The sequence below is a fragment of the Heterocephalus glaber genome, unplaced genomic scaffold, assembly GCF_053883595.1.
Source record: "Heterocephalus glaber isolate CG9 unplaced genomic scaffold, H.glaber_assembly_v1.0 deba00001572, whole genome shotgun sequence".
NCBI classification, from domain to species: Eukaryota; Metazoa; Chordata; class Mammalia; order Rodentia; family Bathyergidae; genus Heterocephalus; species Heterocephalus glaber.
Window position 1 is genome coordinate 5,281,216 of NW_028258357.1, and position 23,611 is coordinate 5,304,826.

General features: G+C 32.2%; 1 protein-coding gene across 14 annotated transcripts in view; it reads right to left on the reverse strand.

The window, feature by feature from the left end:
* Positions 1 to 23,611, reverse strand: part of Mgat4c (MGAT4 family member C) — a 732,252-nt gene that overhangs the window by 14,049 nt on the left and 694,592 nt on the right. For 7 of the 14 annotated variants that reach the window (XM_087192566.1, XM_087192562.1, XM_087192567.1 and 4 more), the window contains 4 exons: positions 14,789 to 14,907; positions 14,111 to 14,182; positions 7,370 to 7,522; positions 1,884 to 2,031 (listed from right to left, as the gene is read on the reverse strand). In XM_087192566.1, the coding sequence (XP_087048692.1) occupies positions 1,884 to 2,031; positions 7,370 to 7,516 (295 nt within the window). In that variant the 5' untranslated portion in view covers positions 7,517 to 7,522; positions 14,111 to 14,182; positions 14,789 to 14,907. The remainder of the gene's footprint in view (positions 1 to 1,883; positions 2,032 to 7,369; positions 7,523 to 14,110; positions 14,183 to 14,788; positions 14,908 to 23,611) is intronic. The other 7 variants (XM_021246532.2, XM_021246531.2, XM_087192571.1 and 4 more) reach the window with 1 other exon arrangement.

A 23,611-nucleotide genomic window follows, 5' to 3' on the forward strand; every position in this document is an offset into this window, starting at 1 on the left:
TGATGGTGTTTGTGCCAACAGATGTTAGTAAATTTAGCACAGAGGGGAATCAGTGATGATTTAACAAAGGGCATGTAAAAGTGGTTTAACCCATTGAGATAAAAACTGTGGCTGCCTTATGCAAATGAAATGAACCCTAAGAACACTAAACATTTGAAGTAGAATAAAAGGAAAAGAACTCTAAAGAATCCTAAATCAATTTAGGAATTTCCTCAACTTGGTGATCACAACTGCCTGGCATAAATACTTTTTGAAAGGGAAACTCAGTTTTTATGTGTTCCCCATAATTTATTAAAAACTTTATGATGTCACTGAATCCAATTTATTTGTTTACCTATTTTTATTAGTACATGTTTAGAGTACGTGTAGTTTACAATCATCTTGAGTAGAATCTAATTAATGGTAAGATTTGTATTTTTCACACTGAAACATTTGAAAATAACTTGCATATTTCAATATATGATGTCTTACATTTAAAACTGGTAATTCTATATTCTTAGTGGTTTATAAGATATTACTACCTTAATAAGCAATAGTGTCTTAGGATGCATGAACTATAGTATTTTAACTTCTTGGTTTCATTTAGAAAAAATGAATATACTGTGTTAAATAGTCATGTCTGTCTAGAAACTAAGAATGTGACCTTTTAGAAAGTATAGTATTTGCAGATGTAATTAGTTAAAGGTCTGTACAAGAAATATTTCTAGATTTAGGACTACGCTCTAAATCCAATTAATAAGGCCTTCTTAGAGGAGAAGACACAAAGAGACAAAGGGAAGGAGGCCTTTGATGATAGAGACAGGTACTGAATTCATGCTGCCACAAGCCAAAGAATATCTCAGGACACCAGAAGATAGAAGAGGCAGGATCTGAGAAAGAATTATAAATCACACACACACACACACACACACACACACACACACACACCCGAGTTGAAATGAAGTCATACAATTTTTTAGCCTGGGGCAATATGGCGCATGAAGCCACAGTCACTTAAGTCATTCTGACCCAACATGGCAAGTTTCGGAAGACCTTCTGACACCACAAAGATAATAACACCACTAAAATTCTTTTCATTCTTACTGCAATTGTTGCTTCAAATATATAACATAATTGATTGACTGCCAATCAGTGTTCTGTGTAATTTTTGTCAACTAATATACTTGTTACAACTGATTTGATATAACTTTCATCTTTGTTCTTTTTTGTTTGAAAATTCAAAGCCCTCCAAACACTTCAGGGATTGCAAATTCTAGGAGCTATAATTTGTCTCTCCTCATATCAGAAAATCATCCTCATATCAGCTTTAAATACTCTTTGTTCAACATCCACTGTGCCTCAACTTGCATTTTAGGGTGACAGATTCTAGTTTAGAACATTCTGAGGAAGTATAGAACTGCCAGTACTTTGCTGGGTCCTTGCCTCCAGAACCACGAGAAAATATATTGTTTTCTGGTTTTGTTATTAGCTACCTGCTCTGCAATAATTATTACAGCACTTGGAAAAAGTAATACACTTTGTAGCACTAATTCAAAACCGGCGATATGTCATAAAATCAAATCTTGAAAAGTTGAGAAGATAAAAATGCAGAAATATTTTTGACAGTTAACATAAATTTTGAAGTAAATCAATTTTTCTTGTCTCCTTTACTGTCCTGCAGAAAATGGATAAATGTCCAATAAAAATTAGGTACTTAGATACTTTCATCATTAATGGAATTTGGTTAGTATTTGTAATCTGTGAAGAAGCACTGAAGCTCTTCCTAATGTACGTATTATATTAATGAATCTTAATTTTTTACTGCTATACAAATGAAACCAATTGTCATTATTGTCACACAATGTGTCCATGCATTCTTTCTTTAAAAGGTTAAAGATACTTACGCTTTCTTTGTAAAGGTGTGGCAGCTAGGTAGCGATAAGTGACATTTATGGCTCCTGAAAAATTAGATAAATCTTTGAAAGTATGAACATAGCGTTCAGAATTTAGTTGATGCGTAGATGTTTCCCTTATTAGTTGTTTGTCACCCTCCTAAATGTGAAGAACAGAGAAAACAAATAACCAATAGATGTTCATGAATAATTCTTCTTCTTACATAATGAAGATATAGTTAACATAATTGGAAGCACTGTATAAATCTATTTCTGGTCCCAAAATTTGAAGATTATAACCACTCACTTGATTTTCTCCCTGGAGCCCCTGTGCTAAGTTCTTTTTTTCCTTTATTCAATTCTTTAAAAAAAGATTTATTCATATGTGTTAATATTACATGATGACAGGATTTATTTTGAAAAGTTAGTATATGAATTTAACATATTTTAGTCAATTTCAAATCTACCACGTTCCTGTTCCTTTTCTTCTCCATCCAGGTCATCCTGTTATCCAGAAGTCCAGCTCCTGTTTTGCTTTCCTTTCTCCTTTATTTTAATTCTTTATTAATTTATGTAGTTTTTATGTTCCTTATAGACCATTCTTTATATTATAGATCATTTGCTTTTCTTTAGTATACATGAATCTTGTTATTTTCTTCATAAATAAATCTATGTATAAAAATTTCCTTAGTGTTCAGGTTAAAATTCATTTTTTTTGCCATAGCTAAGAATCTTAAAGTGTGATGTTAATCTCTGTCAGAGTTTCCTCTGAGGCTAGTTTCTGTCAAATTCCCCCTATTCCACTTGCATTAATCCTTTCACTCTTCCTCAAGCACTGTCAAATAAAAGAACATAAACTATTTCTGTGATTGTGAAACATTAAAAATCATTACAAAGTTGCATCAGTGCAAACACTCATTGGATCTTGGCTAATTTTTTAAATTAAGAACTTTTAATAAAGCACTTATATGTTGACTGCAATTGAAAGCTGTTGTGCATGGACAACCACTGTCCTTGTTACACAGCGGTATTATTTTTGTGAAATATCCTCCAATAACTTCAAAGAAGATACATTTGTATCAAGTCAAGAAGATGTGCTCAGTGGTTGCTTGTGTGTGTGTGCATGTGTCTGTGTGTGTGTGTGTGTGTAAGTGCACTTGTGTTTTTATATATGCTTCCACTGCAGGTGAAGTCTGCATCATTTGAAATTTAATATTTTTTAATCCATATGATAGTGGTTTTCTCATGCCATCTCATTTTCAAGAAGGCTTATATTTAATAAAAAACATCTTGTTAGTCATTAATCTCTTGCATTTTAAAACATTTTTGATATAATTTCAATGGTAGAATTTTATTATCCAATCGTTGATCGATCAAGCCTTTATTTGTTATACATTATAGCAAAATGATGATGTGTTTGGCTTATGTATATGGGTTATTACTCTTTGGGGGGCATAATTAGGAATAATTTATTTTGGGGGTCTTTTTGGTAAGGTGTGCACTTTCCCATATGTTATTACTTTGATCTATTTCTTACTACATAGTATCAGATGCAATGCCAGTCATTAGGACCAAAGAAAATGTATAAGCATTACATAATATTGGTCTTGATATTATTTGTTTACTGTCAATAAATAATTAATTAAACTTCTGTTCTAAAAGATTGGATATGACTTATACATTTTACCACCATTGAAATATTCAGTACTTTCAAAAAGATTATTAAGTCTAGCTTTAAATCTACAGCCAGACTAGAATATTCTTAGAATAAAAACTGAAAATAATAGAGCATGACTGGACATTTATAAAATTTCAGTATGGTTATTAAATGAAGATTCATTCTGAATATCATTTCATATAACAAATTATGCTTGTAAACCTATATTTTTGTTTATTTATGCATTCCTATACTTTATGTTACCCTAATAATCTGGGAGAAGAAAAATACTCTAGTATTTTATAAGGTTTGTAATTATTTAACATCTGCATGAGCTGTAGACTTTCAAAATAACTGAAGTTAAACCTTACATACTGAATTTTTTGTATACCAATTGAATATTCACTAAGGTCTTTATACATAAGCATTTTGATCTGTTTCTATCAACAAACCTATAAAAATCATGAAAGTTTTATAACAAACAAATTTAGCATTGCCAGAAAGTAAGGAGATACCAGTTATCATCGACTCCTTTAATATTAATGCAGCAGTGTACATAATTAATAGAATCTAGAAGAAATTTCTGTAAAAATCACTGTAGTCCTGATGATAAAGAATTTATTTTACCATTCTATTCTTATGCATTGTTGCTTAAAGAAGCTGCAGGATATTGAATATCTCTTTAAGATTTCTATCCTGAACATGTAAAAATTTAGGCCTTTTTTGTGACAAGATTGAATACATTCAGCCTGATTGAAGGACATAATAGAATATAAAATGAAATGTAACTGATATAAAAGTACTTTATTAAATTCTCAAGAACAAGCTTCTTTACACTTTCCAGCATAAATAAATAATGCAACTTTCACCTAAGTCAGCTTCATTGATTGCTTTCTGAGGCATCCAACTGAACAGCTAGTCTCTCCCTGGGTACCTTCTTTTTGTAGCTACTACACTATATTGTGTTTCTCAGTAATAAGACAAAGCTTTATGGCAATCATTTTCTGGATGGGAATGCAATTCAATGGACTAGCTACAGACTAAATATATACCCTAGTGGCTACTTTGAGGAAACTCACAGCCAAGAGGCTAAGTTGATTGGGCATGCAGTGTCTCCTCCACTTAGTTTGCCTTGTAATGGTGTCTGTCTCTTGTACTGGGCTCAGCTTCCTTCCCACTGAAAGCAACATCTGTCTCTAATACATAAGTAAATGCACTAAACCGCTAATACCCCTAGGATTTCAGGCCACAAATGGGTTTTCTAGCAAAACCAGCAGAATAGAATGTGACGTAAATCCAAAGACTTCACTACTTCTCTCACTGTTGATCCGATTTCTTTGCATTGTAAATATTACCTCCTAGTAAAAAAAGGCAAATCTACTAAAATGAATACTTGAAAAATTGTGTACATGGTGGCTTTTGAGGGGAGAGATAGAAATTAAAGTCAGAAAAGGTTATAAAAACAGATAAAAGGATGAGGGAAAATGTTTAAAAATTACATTATATTCTATTAAGGAGCCATATTAAACATTTTAGAAGATTAATTTTGATGAAATGTAATATTGATTATTTAAAGAATATTTCAAATCTTTATACACATTAAGCCTTGGGATAAAACTCAGCTCACAGTGAAATTTAATACAAATCATTTAGCAAATAATGAAAATTTAAATAACAAAAATACTGCCTATCATTGAATTCACAATGAGAGGGATGCTTATAGTTAACCACTTTAACTCACTTTTTCCATCTTAATACAATTTTTTTTAAAATTTAAAAATGTATAACTTTATTATCATTCACTAAACACACACACACATACAAAAATTAAAATTATTCAAAGAAAATCAATGCAAGGGAAAGAAACTATAATAATATTCCAATATAATAGAACTCAACCAAATCAAAACAGAAAAGTACTTAAATTGCAAATATTTAAAAAAAATCCTTTTTTTAAACCAGAGAAACAATTTCTTCTCTGTACCAAGAATGGTTTGCAAATTAGATATATATCTACTATTGAGTGAGAAATTTAAGTGAGAAAGTATTCTTTAATAGAGGAACTACTTCCTTAAAATACATTTGCTTTACATTAGGTAAATAAGATCAGTGCTTAGATATGACTTTGTAAAAATTAACAAAATGGAGCAATAACATTTTATTTTCCTATGAATAGATGCTCCAATTCTTACACATTTTATAGTGAATTTAAAAGAGTTCTGTACAAAAAGACATAAGGTATTACAAGGTACAATGGTTTTGGGTTCTGTCGATAGTGAAACATTAAAATTGTACTTGAAACTTTCTCATAAATGTATAGAGTCACTCAATAAAGGAGTCTTCCAGTGAATGGTATTTTCTTGCTTTACAAATTTTGCTTTATATCTGCCAGTAGACAGGTGCAAGAAATAAATTTTTCTTTAATAACTGAATTATTATTATGTGATTCCCTAGTTAATTTATTATTCTAAATTCTATTGAGGAAAAGTAACTGTATCACATGGGGCCTTGTTCTATTAACTTTATATTGCATAAACCTAAAGTTCAAGTTTAAAATAAAATTTGCATAATTAGTGTCTCTTGTTTGTTATTTTGGCCCAAATGATGCTTGGTCAAATTTTGTCAATTTATGGTAATTTCAACTCTTGTGATTTGACCTTAGATACTGAAATGAGAGATCTCTATTTGAAGCGAATATACCTAGGTAGTATGATGATCAAGATTCTGGGAAATTTTCACCATCAAAAAACAAAGCTAAAACACATAAAAAAAATTTACAGAGGACATCCTAAGAGCATCTGTACCAAATAAGATAATGTAGTTGACTGCTATGATGTAGCATAATATATGGCAAATAATTGATAGTTATTAAATCATGTTTAATAAAATAAGGAATTTTAGGGAAATGTTCTCTCTTGTTAAGATACTCTTGAAAATTTTACCATGCAGGCTTGTAGGAAACACATTTTGGTTCCTGTTAGTAAAAAGCTTTGATTTTCTGAAATACTTTAATAGTAATAATAACATAAAATTTACAGCATATACTTTAGACTCAATTCAGATAGAGAAAGATGAACGAAAAGTTATATCATTATCATCAGACATGAAATGATGTGATATTTATAACAATATTTACAAAAAGAAATAATTAATTGATTCATCACAATTATACAAAAATGCCTTTTAGCATATTTCCATATTTCATATAAAATACATTCACTAGTATACCATTATACACTAAGTTTTACTATCTGTTTTTAACTAATGACTAGTTTCCACATAAGTATTATTTCTTTTTGAGGTCTTTTCACTGAATATAAATATATAATGTGGTGGTTATTTAGGGCTACTCAAAATCCAAAAGTCTCACACATTGTAATCAAATACAACTTAACCAAAATAGCACAATTAAAGAGTATTGTTACTTAGACAATGGAATTCTGAACATATCATAGAAAAGAAGTGAAACAAAGGAAAATAACTTTTAAACAAGTTTGGATTATTATGTATATTTTAAATGAAAGCCCCCAAATCTTAATGATTTTACATCATAGTAATTGAGCATAGATATTGTAGTTGCCTTATTTGTAATTTGATGTACATATTTGTACCATAATATAATGTAACACTAAAAAATTATTCCAACATAAATTATAAATGTACTATTGGCAATACACAACTAATACCAAAACTAAATATAGAGAAAATATACATGTTAAAATTTTTCTCTAACAAAGGCTACTCCAATAACCTAGGAGCTGAAGTTAGTTTACAACATGACAGATTCCAGGCTGACTTAATCCTTATTTCAAATGGAAAATAATCCACCTCCAAAACTTACCAGAACATAACTGTCTTCAATGTACAAATTCATAAACAGGAGGAAAATTATAAGAACTCCTAAGAATGACACTGTAGAGCGTTTTCGCAAGCATCTCATTTTATCCAGTATTTGAAAAAAATCTTTCATTTGATAAACTTTAATCATTCTCTGCTGTGAAAGAACAGAAAACTGACAGTTAGTTTTGGATAGAATATTTATTCATCATATATGTAAAAAAATCAAGCTTTTATACAATCTCATCCTTCAAATATACAAACTAAAACTCTATTTCCAATTTTATACATAAGATTGACACTCTAGATGATTATATAAATGATATACAGTATATGATATGGCACATATATACTATATGTCAGATACATTAATATAAGGTCAATGTAGTAGTCTATACTGATTAGGGGAATTCAAAAAGTAAAACAAGCCTTATAGTTATTGATGAAGATATTAAATTTGGTAATTATAATATAAAATTGAATATTTAATGAGAAATATGACAAACACAAGAGCAAAACATGTATGTTAACATTTACAGTGAGATGTAACAATAAAGTAAACATCTATCTCCCATATTATAATATAATGAAAAAAAGAGAAATATAAGATGAATATTAATCTCAGAATAGATGATGCTGAAAATATTTAATAGTTAATCTGGGTAAAAAAAAGTCACAAAAGAGGTTAAGGTTTGGGGGTAAGCAAAAATATTTAAGAATTTCTAAGTGGATGCACATTGAGGCGATACTCTTAAGTGAAATAAATAGGACACACATGTATAAGTACCGAATAGTTTCTCTGGTGTGAGAAACTGAAAGTGTAAATAAGGACTAAATGTATAATAGGTAATGTGAATAGGAAGAAAAGGGGCAAAGGGGAAGGAAGTGGGAGGGCTAGGGGAAAGGATAGAAGGGAATGAGATTAATATGAGAAAATGGAAAAATAGGAACAAAATTTTTGTAAATAGGGAGGAATGGAAGGGTTGAAAGGAGGGCTGGTCAAGGGTGAAAAATAAGAACCAAGAGAGACTATGTAAAGGTGCAAATTTCCAATGATGAATGTCATTATATTGTATACCCAAAATGTACCAATGATTAGAATGAATAATTGATAATGCAAAATAGGAAGAAAAGGTCCAAAGGGGTAGGGGTAGTGGAAGGGGCAGGGGAAAGGAAAGAAGGGAAAGGAAAAATGATGAGAAATGGAAAAAATGGAAATAAAGTCTTTATAAATAGGGGAGGGTGGAGGGGGTGAAGGGAGGGCTAGGAATGGGGAAAAAATAAGAACCAAGATGCATTATGTAAAGGTACAATTCCCAATGAGAAATGTAATTGTGTTGTATACCTACAATGCACCAATAAAAGAATTTAATAAAGTGCAAAGAAAAAAAAATTTCTGAGTTAAAATTGCTTTGTTTATTTTTCCAGTGACTTTTGCTAATAGGTATAAGTCCTGGGCTGGCAAAACAATATTGCTTTGCTTGATCTATTAACTCAAAGTTTGACTGTTTGAGGGAATTCATAGTCTGCAGGAAAATAATGAAATTCAGAAAAATTAGCAGAAAGAGAATATTTTATTTCATTTCACTCTTCCACATAATGTGATATACTCAAATCACATATTAATTTAATTATTGACCATTGGAGGCAGGCGTGGTGGCACTAAACTACATCCTTTGCTCCTGCATAGGAAGAACCAATATAGTGAAAATGGCCATACTTCCAAAACTACTATATAGATTTAATCCAATGCCTATTGAAATTCCAACAATATACTTCACAGAACTAGAGAAAACAATTCAAAAATTCATTTGGAACCAGAAGAGACCTAGAATAGCAAAAACAATTCTAGGCAACAAAGACACGGCTGGGGGTATGACAATCCCCAACTTGAAACTATACTACAAAGCTACTGTGATAAAAACAGCATGGTACTGGCAAAGAAACAGGCCTGAGGCTCAGTGGAATAGATTAGAAGATGCAGAAACAACTCCAGGCATACTCAGCCACCTCATCTTTGACAAAGGAGCCAACCACCCTCATTGGAGGACAGATAGCCTATTTAATAAATGGTGTTGGAAAAACTGGATTTCAACCTCCCAAAGATTAAAACTAGACCCATATCTATCACCATGCACTAAACTAAGATCAAAGTGGATTAAAGATCTAAGTATTAAGACAGAAACACTAAACTTGCTGGAAGATAAGTTAGGTAGAACTCTTGAAGTCATTGGCACAGGAAAAGACTTTATGAACAAAACCTCAGTAGCACAAAAACTAGCACAAAGAATCAACAACTGGGATCTCCTCTTATTAAAAAGCTTCTGCACTGCAAAAGAAACCACCAACAGACCTAAGAGAACCTACAATGTGGGAAATATATTTTAGCAGCTGTACAAAGGACTACTGTCTAGAATATATTATATAAAGAACTGAACAAAATCAGACCCTCCAAATTCAAAAACCCAATTCAAAAATGGGCATCTGAAATGAACAGACATTTGTTAGACAAAGAATTAAAAGCAGTAAAGAAACATATGAAAAAATGTTCAACATCACTGGTCATTTGAGAGATGCAGATGAAAACAACAGAGATTCCACCTCACCCCAGAAAGTATGGCTGCTATCAAGAAATTAACCAATAACAAATGCTGGTGAGGGTGTGGAGAGAAAAGAACCCTGTGGTGGGAGTGCAGACTGGTGCAACCACTGTGGAAATCTGTATGGAGATACCTCAAAGAGCTAGGACTGGAAGTCACATTTGACCCAGTTATTCTCCTGCTGGGGATTTTCCCAAAAGAATTAAAAGAATCGTATCACAGCAATATATGTGCATCTATGTTCACAGCAGTACCATTTGTAATAGCTAAAGCTTGGAAACAGCCCAAGTGCCCACCAACTAGAAACTGGATAAAGAAGACGTGGGTTTTTTTTTTTTAATAAAATGGAGTACTACTCAGCCATAAAGAATGAGAAACTAGAGACATTAATAGATAAATGGATGCATATTGAGGCCATCCTCTTAAGTGAAATAAATAGGACACACGTGTGTAAATACCAATAGTTTCTCTAGTGTGTGAAACTGAAAGTGTAAATAAGGGTTAAAATGATTAAAATGAATAATTGATAATTTGAAATAGGAAGAAAAGGTCCAAAGTGGTAGGAGTGGTCAGAGGGGAAGAGGAAAGGAAAGAAGGGAAAGGAAAAATTATGAGAAAAGAAAAAAATGGCAATTAAGTCTATGTAAATAGGGAAGGGTGGAGGGGGTGAAGGGTGCACAGGTAATGGGGAAAAAATAAAAACCAAGATACATCATGTACAGGTACAAGCACCCAATGATAAATGTAAATGTATTGTTTACCTAGAATGTACCAATAAAAGAATTTAAGGAAAAAAATATATATATACATGTCTGGACTGATCAACAAACAAGACTTATATTTTTCTGCATAGCTATCTTTTAAAATTTTTTAATTGACATAATATTTATACTTAATATTTAAATCTCTCCCAATTAAAATTACCAGGTATGTCCATAATTAGGACAAAACTGTTCAAAGTAGAAAAAAAAGAGAAATACCACAGATAATAGAATTAAAAGAAAATGATACTATATTGCTACCATTATTTCCTCTAGTCTCAAGATAGAGGCAAACATGAAAATGATAAGAAAAAAATAACAGTTATAAAAAGATGAAAATAAAAATTATAAGATGAAAAATATGTATCTTAAAATTAAATACATTTAATTTTATATTTTTATAAAATATAATTCTTTATTTTTAGCATTAAGCATGAATAAAAAATAACAGGAAAAAAGATGAACTATGTAAGATATATCAATAGTTCCAAGCAAAGAGAAAAACAACAATCCCACATATTTCTACTCATTTCTGATCCACAAAACATGTGAGCTAATAAATGTGACTAATTTTCAGAATAGTTTCATAGGCAACAATAGATGACTAAATATCTACAAGAAGTTCACATTAAATAGACAAATAACTGTGTCATGTTCTTATCCTTAATCAGACTAATGAAGTATCTATTTTATTATTTTTTCAAAGAATTATATTTTTTTCATTTTTTTTTATTCTTAGTCATTGATTTTCTCTTTTATCTATTTTTTTGCTCTTTTTTAATCTTAGTTTGCAATTCTTTTTTAATTTCTTCATTTGGGAATTTTATTTTTGAAACAATAGACTTTAAATAGACAAATAAAAAATGAATTAATAATAAAATAAAAGGAAAACATAATCTATGCGAGCCCTAATCAAAATGTTGGAATGATGCATTTATAACATCCAAAGTAAATATTTAACAATTGATGGAGATATAAATTTGTCAAAAAAGCATAAATATCCTATAACTAAACATGCACCAAATTTGCTTTCAAAACACATGAAGCAATAGATATTAGCAAAAGGAGAGATAGATAAATATAAAATGATGCTGACAGAAGATATAAAAAGAAAAGCAGTAAACAACTGGCAACATTAACAAATCAATCTAAATGTCATTTATGGAACACTAGACCATCAATAGCAAAATATACATTCTTTTTAGCTGCAAACTAAGAATATAGCTTGGGGCATAAGACAATTGTCAATAAATTTGAAAGCACTGAAACTATACAAATGACTAGTATGTTCACTGATGACAACACAAGTTCATTAGAAAGATATGGAAAAGTCCCAAATATTTGGAAATAAATAACACACTGCTAGATATTCCATGGGTACAAGAGATTTTCAAAGTAGATATGATAAAAATATAGAACTGCATGAAATTGAAATACACAACATACAAGTTTCATGTGATACATGCAGTGTAGTGTTTAAATAGAAATTCAAAACATTAAACACTAAGTTTAGAAAAGAAACTTTGAAAATAAAACATCTCCTATATCAAGAAATTAAAAAAGAAGTGCAAACTAAACTTAGGAGCAAAATAAAGAAAAAGTAAGCAGAAAATAGATAAAAGAGAAAATCACTGACCAAAAATAAGAAAAATGAAAACAAATGCTAATCCTTTGAAAAGATAATAAAATAGATATTCCTTTAGTCAGGTTAGGCATAAAAAGGTGATGCAGTTACTGATATCAGGAAAGAGACAAAAGTGACATCATTAAGGATTCTTCAGATTTTAAAAATACAATAGAGCATACTAAAGAATTTTGGGAAAAAAGGTCACATCAATTTGGCAATGCAGGTAAAAATGGACAAATTTCTTGAACTACACAAATTATCAAAGCTCACTAAAAAATAGAATAATTTCCTATCTACTGAAAATGTTACTTTTTTATTAAAATAAAAACGAAAAGCCAAAAGAGAATGTCCACGTGGCTTTACCAGTGATTTAACCAAATATTTCTAAGGAATAAAATAACACCAATGTACATAAGCTCTTTCTAGCAAAGGAACAATTATATATAATTCCTACTGACTGGATCTCAGGAAACATGTTATTAACTTCTTATTCTATATTTTAAGTCATTTATGAATAATGTATAGGACTAGAAAGAATAGCAAACAACCAACCACATAAGAAATATTAATAAGAATTTGAATATAACTAACCCAAATGTTATTTTTTCTGATATTGAAAATATATGCCCTCTACAATATACACTAAATTACTTCAACCCTTGTCCAGAACCTGGGCCCTATCCATCTAGTAAGTTCTGATCGCAGTTCCAGTGCATTTATAAAAGACTGTTCCTTATCATTCTCTTGGCTCTCTCCTCCAACTGGCAAAGACATAGCACTCTTAAGAATTTGGTGCCTCATACTTTTGTGAAAGAAGAGTAACTTTCTCATTTAATTCATTATTAGTGTACATTTCCATTTTTCAATTTAGATGGATTTAGCACATTTTAATATCATATGCTTCCTTCCAATCATTTTCTCTATACACACCAGCCTGCAGCATTCATGAGACACTGAAATTATCAAGTAAATTTTGGTTAAGTAGTTGATGAAAGTTGAATGAATACTGGTACATATCATTTTAGTAAAATGGGATAGTTAAGTACTTGTCACTCAGTATTGTAAGATAAAATAGTTCCTGTTAAATGATACTGTGAATGAAAATCTAATATTCCTTTCTTCCCTTAGACATACACTGTTCATTCAGCTATGAATCTGAGATATTTTATACTTACCAAACTTACTTTATCTCTTGCTATTTTTCTTTGCATGGATAAGGATTCTCTTCACCCAAACCTTAGCCACATTCTTCAGAATCCGACTAATTCGCATCATTTTTCATGTCCTACAAGGACCTTATTACAGCAAGAATTCTATTTATTCATTTTAGGTTGCCCCACCCCTTCCTCCATATCTGATGATCTTTAATATATGATTAAATTTCTCTCTCATTATCATCATCCAAGTAATACCTGATCACCTCAGCCTATCTTCAGCAAGAATCAACTAATTCCATTTAATATTTAACTGAGCCTCTTAGATATCTATTCACTGATTCATATCCTGATTTTTTACTATAACTTCATAACTTTTCCTGTTGTATTCAGAGTTGAACCCAATTTATCTCCTCTACAGTAGAACCTTATGAAACCCCTTCAAATCTCCTGAATAAAGACTGCCTTACCATAGTAAAAATTGTGACAAGAGTCATTGAGTAATTTATTTAAAAGTTTGAGTGCTCTGACTTGGATAGGATCATCATTGGATCTCAAGAGTTCTTACTCAGGACACCAAATGCAAACTCTTAAATCTGTTACCTTCACTTCTGGCCGATTGATGGTGGATCCATTGGTGAGTTCAACTCCTGAGCCAGTGCTGTAGATGACAGTCTGTTGAGGCATAGTAAGGACAGTTTGTGATTCTTAAGATTCTGAGTATACTAAGAAAGTTGGGTTAGAGCCCCAGACAAAATCAGACTGAGTTAGAGTCTAGACTGCAGTTTGTAAGTAGTTGAGTTACAGTCCTTGTCCTTGAAATATAGTGGTTGAGCTGGAAGTCTGCCTTTCTCTTTTATTCAATAGAGAATTTATTAACTAATTTCCAAGGCTAGAGATTTCCATGGCTCTTTATGAGTTTTCTCTGGTTCTTTTGAAAGTATTCATCATTGGACTCCAGAATTCACATGTAGAACAAGTATGAATCTCTAGCCCTTTATCTTCATACCTATGTAATGACCTTTCTCTTACGTTAATTGAAACGCCTTTCTCAAACCCCTGCTGCTTATAGGTTCCATCAACTCTGTCACTTCCTTTCTAGTCATCATGTTTTACAGAGGATAAACTGGAACTCAGTCCCCTGCTTGGGAAACTGAGTATCTCCACAAGCTCGGTCCCCTAAGATCTCCAACCCCTACCTTCTAATTTTCCTCTACTTATCCTTTAAAACTTTCTTTCAGCTTCCTTGAATATTTTGGTATTTGTCACATCAAACCTCACCTTCTTCTATTCCTCTGTTCCTACCAGAACTTTTCCTTCCCACTAGATGCTTAGTCACTTGAACTTTAGGATCTTCTGTTATGATTTCCAAGAAATTCAAGATCTTCCAAAACTAATGTCTGAGTGAAAAAAGAAAAAAAGCACCAATTGAAATTGAAATTAATATTTTATCTACATGTAATCATATCCTTCCAAAGATTGTATATCTGGATGAAAGAAAATCTTAAAAGTCAGCTACAATATATATTGCCAGAAAGCTTTACCCTTCATATTGTGAAGTAACCTAACCATATTTTAGCTTTTGCAAAAACAACTTGAGCAAAAATATAAAGTAGATCAAAGAGGAGAGTGTATAGCAGTGTTTTCTTGACTACTGGTTAAAATTTTGGAATAAAAGTTATAAAATCTGTTTGCACCTCTGTATTGCTTAGTGATATTTTAAAATCTCTGAAAGTATTATTAAATTTCTTTATATACTCCCTTTTAAAAGATCTATTCTGATTGGGTTAGAGATAAATGAGTACTTATTTAAGCAAAATATTCCTAGAACTCTCAAATCTTATAACTAATTCAAATGCTTTTCTCGTTCACAGGACTTCTTTATATCATTGGAACACTAAGGCTGGCTTAATGCTATTGGTTTTATAAAAACAGAGCATATTCTGTTAGCATTCAGTGTAATATACTTGGATTTAAAAGTTGAATAATGTAATATTATATCTACTAGACATTTAAGATTGTGAAAATTATAAATTCAACCTTAGGATGAATACACAAGTAAAGATGAAATAAAAAATTGTCTGATATCAATTACCTAGAGAAAATCAATAGTCAAAAACATCAAACAGACTAAGTGTATACATTTTTAGCTTTTTACTTGTGGGGTACTTGCCTAACATGCATGTACTTTAAAAATAGTTAACAGGAAAATAACTTGAGATGATGAGCTAGTACTTCTGGTGTTATAGTACCTTTACTAAAAACAGTTCTCAAAATATTTTTGGCAACTTCCATCATTAACATTATGGTAAGTTAAATTCAATAATAGATATTTATAGACTGTCTAGGTTATTTCTAAGAAGATGAACTACTGGAATAATCATTGCTAAATTTATTTCTGTACAATTTTTTTCTTATTTTTGCAGAAAGACTAAAGATATTTGGCTCTATTGATAAACATGTCATTTTTTGTCCCATGAAAAATTACAATAAGAGGAACTATGACCTAAGAAACATTGTGAGATGACATATTCATAAAACCTGTTAGTATGTTACAGAATACAAGTAGCTTACAGATGATTCACAGTCATGTACTTCTAATTTTCTCTTTTAATATAAAGATTACTAATGTCTAAAAGTTATTTCCAGTATATGTGATGAAACTACTAGAAAAGATAAGGATGGGGCCGGAGATTTAGCTCAGTGGTTCCACCACTTGCCTCGCAAACGCAAGGACCTGAGTTCAATACCCGGTACCAAAAAAATAAAAATAAAAATAAAAGATAACGATGAACAGATATAGCCTTTTAGAGTATGCAAGGCAAGGTTGTATACAAGAAATGAACAATATTTACTTGTTAAGCAAAAAAAAGACTAATTTTATTCTAAAGTGAAATGATTGTTTTTTTTCCATAATTAGAAACAAGAAAAGAAGGGGATTAAAAACTAAATGGATTTAAAAAGTTGTAGGTAGTTTGTTGTAAAAGAACCTTATATGTGGTCATGCTGCTAATATTGACTGAATTTACTTATAAGATTTGTTTTAGTAGTTTTTAAAGGCCCTAATAGTGTATGAATGCAAAACTAAACATTTTTTTTCTTTAATAAAATGAGAATTTTTTCTTGGGTTATACTTATGCTCTTAATAAAGGATTTAAAAAAGTATTTCTTTACCTTTTAAGGATTCTGCCTAGGACAGTGAGACATTAGGTCTTCTCAGAACACGTTCTTGTGCTTTACATTAACTTTTATCACACCCTTGATTATTTCAGAGAACTGAGACTTCTCTCTTCTGAAAGCTCTAAAATGTTTTACATTTTTCACAATATTGCTTTCTCCATATAAAATCCCAAATAAAATCTTTTCATACTGAAAAGAAGACTTCCAGAAATTTGAAATGGTTTGTTCTTCTACCATGGTAGAAAAATATTAAAAAATAATTTGATGTTTTTGATTGATATGTTTCATTTCAAGAAAAGCACTGTAAAATAAGAACTGCTTTAACCTTCCCTCTGTTATATTTCCATGGGTAAATATTGTAATATTGTTATGCAAATATTTCAGAAAATGTGTGAGATTTCAAGTAATTTGTCAACACCATTGTCGTCCATAAAATATCCTGTTATATCAGCCTTAATTTTTTTTATCAGCCTTAATTTTTAAACATTGTTATGTCTTGTGTCTAGATGTCCCACCAAACCCTCAAGGAGTCATAGGTGGGGCTTTTTCAGAGGAGGCTGGATCTAGAGTGTGTGAGGCTGAAAACTGGTTCATGGTGCAATGCTAGGGTCAAGGGCACTAGGATTAAAGGTGTGAGTGCTACTCATCCTAAGTACTCTGAATAAGATAAAAGGGGCAGAAAGACATTGTTTAGGTCCCTTGTTGCTTTTGCTGTCTTCTGCATGCCATGAATGGTTTCTCTTCTCTGATGCTCCTCTGACATGTGCCATTCTGCCTTGAAGCCAGTCACTATGGACTGAAACCTCTGCGAACTAAGATGTAAATAAACCTTTCCACCTTTAACTTTTGGAGTCTCAGCAACAAGAGAAAGTAACTAAGGCAATTATTATGTAAAATGTCACATGCCAACATACAATAAATTTGACAACATATTTCCTTCATCAGTTGTTTCTGCTTATGCTTCATTCTTTTCCTTCTTTCTTTCTTTCTTTCTTTCTTTTTTCGTTTCTTTTTCCTCCTCCTTCTCCTTCTTCTTTCTTCCTCTTCTTCTTCCCCTTCCCCTTCTCCTTCTCTTTTTTCCTCTTCTGTTCAGTGCTAGGTTAACTGTATCATTTTATAGTGAACTCTCATGAAATCTTTGCTCATGAATATTTAAAATTTTTGTCATTTGGGCCGGGGATTTAGCTCAGTGGTTCTGGCACTTGCCTCTCAAGCACAAGGTCCCTAGTTCGATACTGGTACCAAAAAAAATGCAAAACAAATAAATTTTTGTCATTCACAGAATATTTTATTCTGTTTCTCCTCTGAAAACATTCATAACCAGCTATAGATAACAGGATATAATGCTTTATGATGGTATTTATTACTTAATTTTGAGCCTATACCAATTAACTGAGTATGGATTTCCAGAACTCAAGTGGAGAAGCTGATTGGTTCTTGAAATTGCTAACTGATCAAGTAGAAAAAAATTACTTTGGACTCAGTGAACTAATTCAGGATGATTTGGGTTTGCTTTGAACCCTCATTGATCTTTTACTGTTCTATTTCCTGGTTTTAAGGAACCTCTTTGTTTTTTGTCTCAAGTGATCGACATTTGTAAAAATTAGTAATTATAACTTTGTAAACACAAGTGAAACATTGGTCTTTTCTCTTTGCCTTACTCCTGCAGAATTTGAAGCTTCTGTATTCTTATTTTTATTCCCTATACTGTATAGTCATTTGCATCAGTTCAATAGAAATTTATTCTCCTTATAGCATGAAACAATGGGGAGCACTGGTCATGTTTCCAAGGCTTTGACTGCAATAGCAAATTTAGGAATGATTTGAACAGAGTCTGATTTTTAAAAAGGTCAACTTTATGGAATGTATGTTCATAAAGTTCTCTTGGAGAAACTTGGACAAACAGGTTTACATAGCTCCTAGCCTTACGAATTTATAAGTAAGATCAGTTCTTGGTAGGCCCAGGAATCTTAGGAACTTAGGAAATCTGAAAGGAATACATTTAAATCTGTAGATATTGTAAACCAAGTTCAATGGTGAAGCAAGTTCCTAGCTTTCCTTCCTAGCTGTGAAAAGATTTTAAAATTCTAATCTGAGCAAATTGAACCCAAAAAGACCAATGTGGTCAATTACCACTCTTGTTTCACCTATGTTAGCAAGCAAACCTTTCTGTCTTTGTTTTTTAGAATATAATGTGACTTTCTGTAACTTTGATTCAAAAAGATAATTATAGAGATAAATTTTATCTTTCAGTGGAAAACTGTAGTATGCTCAGTATAGTTAGTACTCAGTTATTCTAGCTTTCTATAGTGTCTGGCTACAGCCTTCCAAACCAACACTTCCAATTTCCTCCCACCCTCTTGACTTGCAGTTACTGAAAACTAAATGGTCCTCTCCTCAAAGTCCTGCAAGGTGAAACTGGGCAATATTATAATAATTTTCATAAAATTGCTTTATTAAGTAATGGCAGCAAACCTGCATGCCTACTACTGTTTAGGCTGCTCAGAAAGTTTATGGGCAAATCCTTTACCATCACCAAAGACATTCAAAATGAAAACCAGGAAAATGTCACATTATTACTTTCGTCATCTGCAGATTATCTGAGCTATCTAGTCTAGAAATCCTCTCAATTGGCTTCTTTATGCAATCAAAAACTGGGTTTCCAACTAGTAATTTTTAAAATTTTTCATAGAAATTCCCCTTCTTAAACTTCTAATATGTTTCAATAGATGGTTCAGTTGGTCCATAATGAGCAAAAAGCAACTCAATAATAAACAGATTCATAGTATTCAAAAGAAAGAAGAATGTTTCTTCTTTCCATAAACAGGAAGAGAAATTGACAAAAATTCTCTCACGGATGGTTATTTTAGGGGTCACCTTGGTCTATAATGAGGGTTAGAGAGATAAATGGTTAAGCATTACTTTGATCCATCTTATGAGGATTTCTGGAAGAGACTGACAGGTGAATAGGTAGACTGAATGGGTAAAATTCACTGTCAATGAGGACAAGTGCTATCAAGTTGGCTAGAGGATAAGATAGAAGAAAAGGGCAGAAGAAAATCAAATTTATCCTGTCTCCCTTTTGTAACTCATGTACTCTTCAACTATCTCTTTTTATTGGTATATGTTTGGGATAAATAATGATTACTTTTATTGTGGGAAGTCGATTTACACACAAACACATTTTAATTCTGTTTGTTCATCCCCTAACCCTCCCACCCTTCCCTGCTCCTTCCAAATTTTGACATCAGGCATTTTTTTCCCTCAAATTCTCAGGCATGAACCATAGGGGCCCTGGTTCTGGGACTGTGACTTGGATTGATCCATATTATGGTTTCTCTGCTCCTCTGGGCTTTTGGATGGCCTACTATGGAACTTCTGAGCCCTCCAAATTACCTTAAGAAGGATCTCTCTCTCTCTCTCTCTCTCTCTCTCTCTCTCTCTCTCTCTCTCTCTCTCTCTCTCCTCCCCTCCCTCCTTCTCCTTTCTTGATAATTTATATTTCCTATTATTTCTGTCTGTCTGAAGAACCCTACTACAGATTTTCTCATACCAGTAGTAGTTCTAGAGGAACAAATTTTTAAGGAGGGCTTTCTTAATTAATTTTGAAGTTTTGGAATTGGCTATTTAATTAGCCTTAAAAGTACTAACTACTTCAACAATATAGACAGCAGTGACAGTCCATGACCAAATTTATAGAGATATGAAAAATGTCTGTAGGCAACACTCCTAGTCAATAATTGATAAGACACAAGGAACTCAGTGATTATATTTAGGATACTTTGAATATTTGTGGGACATTTAGAGTATAATCATGTACAATTTTTCTCATGTTACTGGACAAATTGGTGAAAGAAAAGGATGAGCTCAAGGGATTTAAATTACCCCATTCAGCTTATTATGAATAGCATAGGCTCTTCTAAGTATTCTCTAAGGGAGAATCTTTTCTACTGTAGCCCCAGGTTAAAAATGAAACACAAGCAATCCATCGATCATGATTGTATTGGCTTAATTACAATAGGAGTTGACCTCTTCACCTTGCAGGATGTGTACTACACAAATCAGGGCATTGGTTGGAAGAGAAAGTTATTCCATAAGTGGGTATAGGGATGTGTGCAATACACTAATGATGCTAGAACAATAAACACCAAAATTCTGATGAGTCTTTTTGCTAAAATGTGACCTCCCCAACCCAGTAGTAGGAGCCTCAGTGGTACTGGCCTTTCCAATGCTGTCAAAGGGGATCAACACTGCATTCTTGAAGAAATAGTAATTACTAATGTCAGTAGCAATGACAACTGAAGGCAGTTGTCAAGGAATACACTTTGGTGATTTTCCTCAGGACCTAAATCTTTCACATATCTTTGCTTCTAGACTTGTAACTAAATTCAAGCACCAGGAGGCTCCTAAAAGTGAGGTACAAAGTTTGACTCTGGAGGAAGTAAGTACATTACCCTCCAAAATAACTCCTTCAGTTTTTCAATTATACAAAGAGAAGCCAAGGACTAGTGCATAGGAATGGATATTAAGAATATTGGATAGTTGTGGAAGAAATACAAAGTTGCATCAGGTCAGTTTTATGTTATTGATATAGGTTTCCTAAGCAGAGATTCTATATTCAATACAGCTCAAGGAGTTACTAAAAGGCTTAAAGTTTGATTAACTGAAACATAAATCAAAAATGGATCATCACAAGTGAATAGGAGATGCTCAATCTTCTTTGGTGTAATATAGAAGAAAGGATCCAAAAACTTAGAGAGCAGAAAACCAAATTAAATCTGCCCTATAAAGTTTACTCTTCCATATTCAAAATTTACAAAAGGCATACCTTTAATCAATACTTTGAGAAATAGTGTTGGTGGGAACGGTATCCTTGAAGAGCTTCAACTTTGCTCTTTTAGGCCAGAATTTACAGGGAAAACTACAGTAACCCAATTAGGAATCATAAATGAAATGAGGATAGTTGGATACAAGGGTGTCAAGGTCAGTGTTGGCACTCAACCACCAAATATAAGGTGGGCTACTTGTACAATATATTATAGACAGCAGAAATAAAGCAACAATCAGAATAGCCAGTCACATTAGAACATGTGGCACTGGCTAGTTAATCATGGCTTTCCTAGAAGTGAAATAGATAAGTAGCCTATCAAATTTTTACTTCATCTTTATAAGCAGAAAACTAGGTCAAGTGAAGAAAAATCTAATACTAACCATAAAAACATAGAAACATGATCTCCCAATCAACTGCCAGATCAGTGACTGTTCATAAAACTGACAATCCTTTAAATGAAGGGAAGGCTGTGTTCCCCTTGAGGAGTAACCACAGTACACTACAAAATATACATACTGTTTATCTCTTCCCCAATTTTTCCCAAAGGGACAAATGGCCATTTACCAAGATAATTATGTATTGGGGCAAAGGAAATAACCAGACTTTTCAGGAACGACTAAATACTGCCTCTAACCTGACGTTGATTCTAGGAGAGCCAAGCCATCATTGTGGCTGATCAGACAGAGCACGTTGTTAGGGAGGTCAAATGATCAATGTACTTGTAGGTCTATGTAGCTAGCTCCATCCAGCTTTCTCTCTGAATCTCCCTGTGAAGTCTAGCCACTGAAGAATACCAAAATGCTCCACACTGTGAGATCTCCATTTGTATTTCCTCTCCTTCTCACTGAGAAATTCCAGGTAGTAAACTACAGTAAGCACGACACTTGCTTCTCTTTAATCGGAAACTGTTACCTGTTCTGCCGGTTTTCCAGGGTCTGAAAACTGTTCTTTCCTATACCCTACTAGCCTTTCCCAAATACATGCAAAGTTGGCATATCCGGTTCAATGAGACAATTTTGAGAATGAGAATCACATTCTTTTTGGAAGACCCAGGTGATGAATGTTCATAGACATAAAAGTATTTCAGCCAGGTGTCAACTATATAAACATCTAAAATAATTTTATATGATATAATACCAAATAATTTATTTTATAATATAATTATAATTTATTTTATAATATGAAAATAATTTTTAAAATTTTATACTTCCTTTCCTAAAGATCATTATATTTGAATATATGGGCAAATATAATCATATATAAAATATTTACTAATTATTCATGTATTTGCCTATAATTATTAAATTACACTGTGGCAGATATTTCTATACAATTACATATTCATGATTATACATACAAGGAGTGATTAAAATACACAGTGAATATTTAAATTTTTAAAATATAGTAAAAGGCACATTACTATTAATCCCCCTTAAAATACTTCCACTCATTTCAAACACACTTATCCTGTCATTTTGCTGCTTTGTCAGGTAATTCTGAAAGCCCTGTGTCTTGTTTTCCTGAAGCCTGATCATAAATACCTGCTCAGAAACATGGTAAATGCTGCTCCAAGGGAAAGGCAGGCTCTTAAAAATATTGCGGTGTGTCTTCATGCCCTTTATTTGTTAGATCTGGCACCCTGCAACCTCTAGCTTATCCCCAAAGTGGAAATGTCCATCAAAGGTAAACATTTTGATTTGATTTAGGACATTTAGGCAGTTACAGCAGTGCAATTAAAGACACTCATAAAAGAGCAGTATGAGTTGTTTTGGAAAATGGTAAGAAGGGTTAGTGTTTTCAAAGTTAAGGTGAATATTTTGAGAGGGATTAATATCGATCTTTTATTTTAATACTTTAAAAAATTAAGCAATTTCTTTATAATTTGATCATAACTTGTATGTAAATAGAACTTATGCACTGGCAATAAACAAGTAAACCTGTGAGCTAGTGCTATTCTTTCTTCCCATTTATTACTGGTCCTATGTGAATTGTATCTAGCAGGTTTGTAAACCACCACCAACATTCTTAATAAATTATTTTCTCTGGCAGTCCTATAAATATTGCTCTCTCACTTTTCTATCCAACCTTCTCTC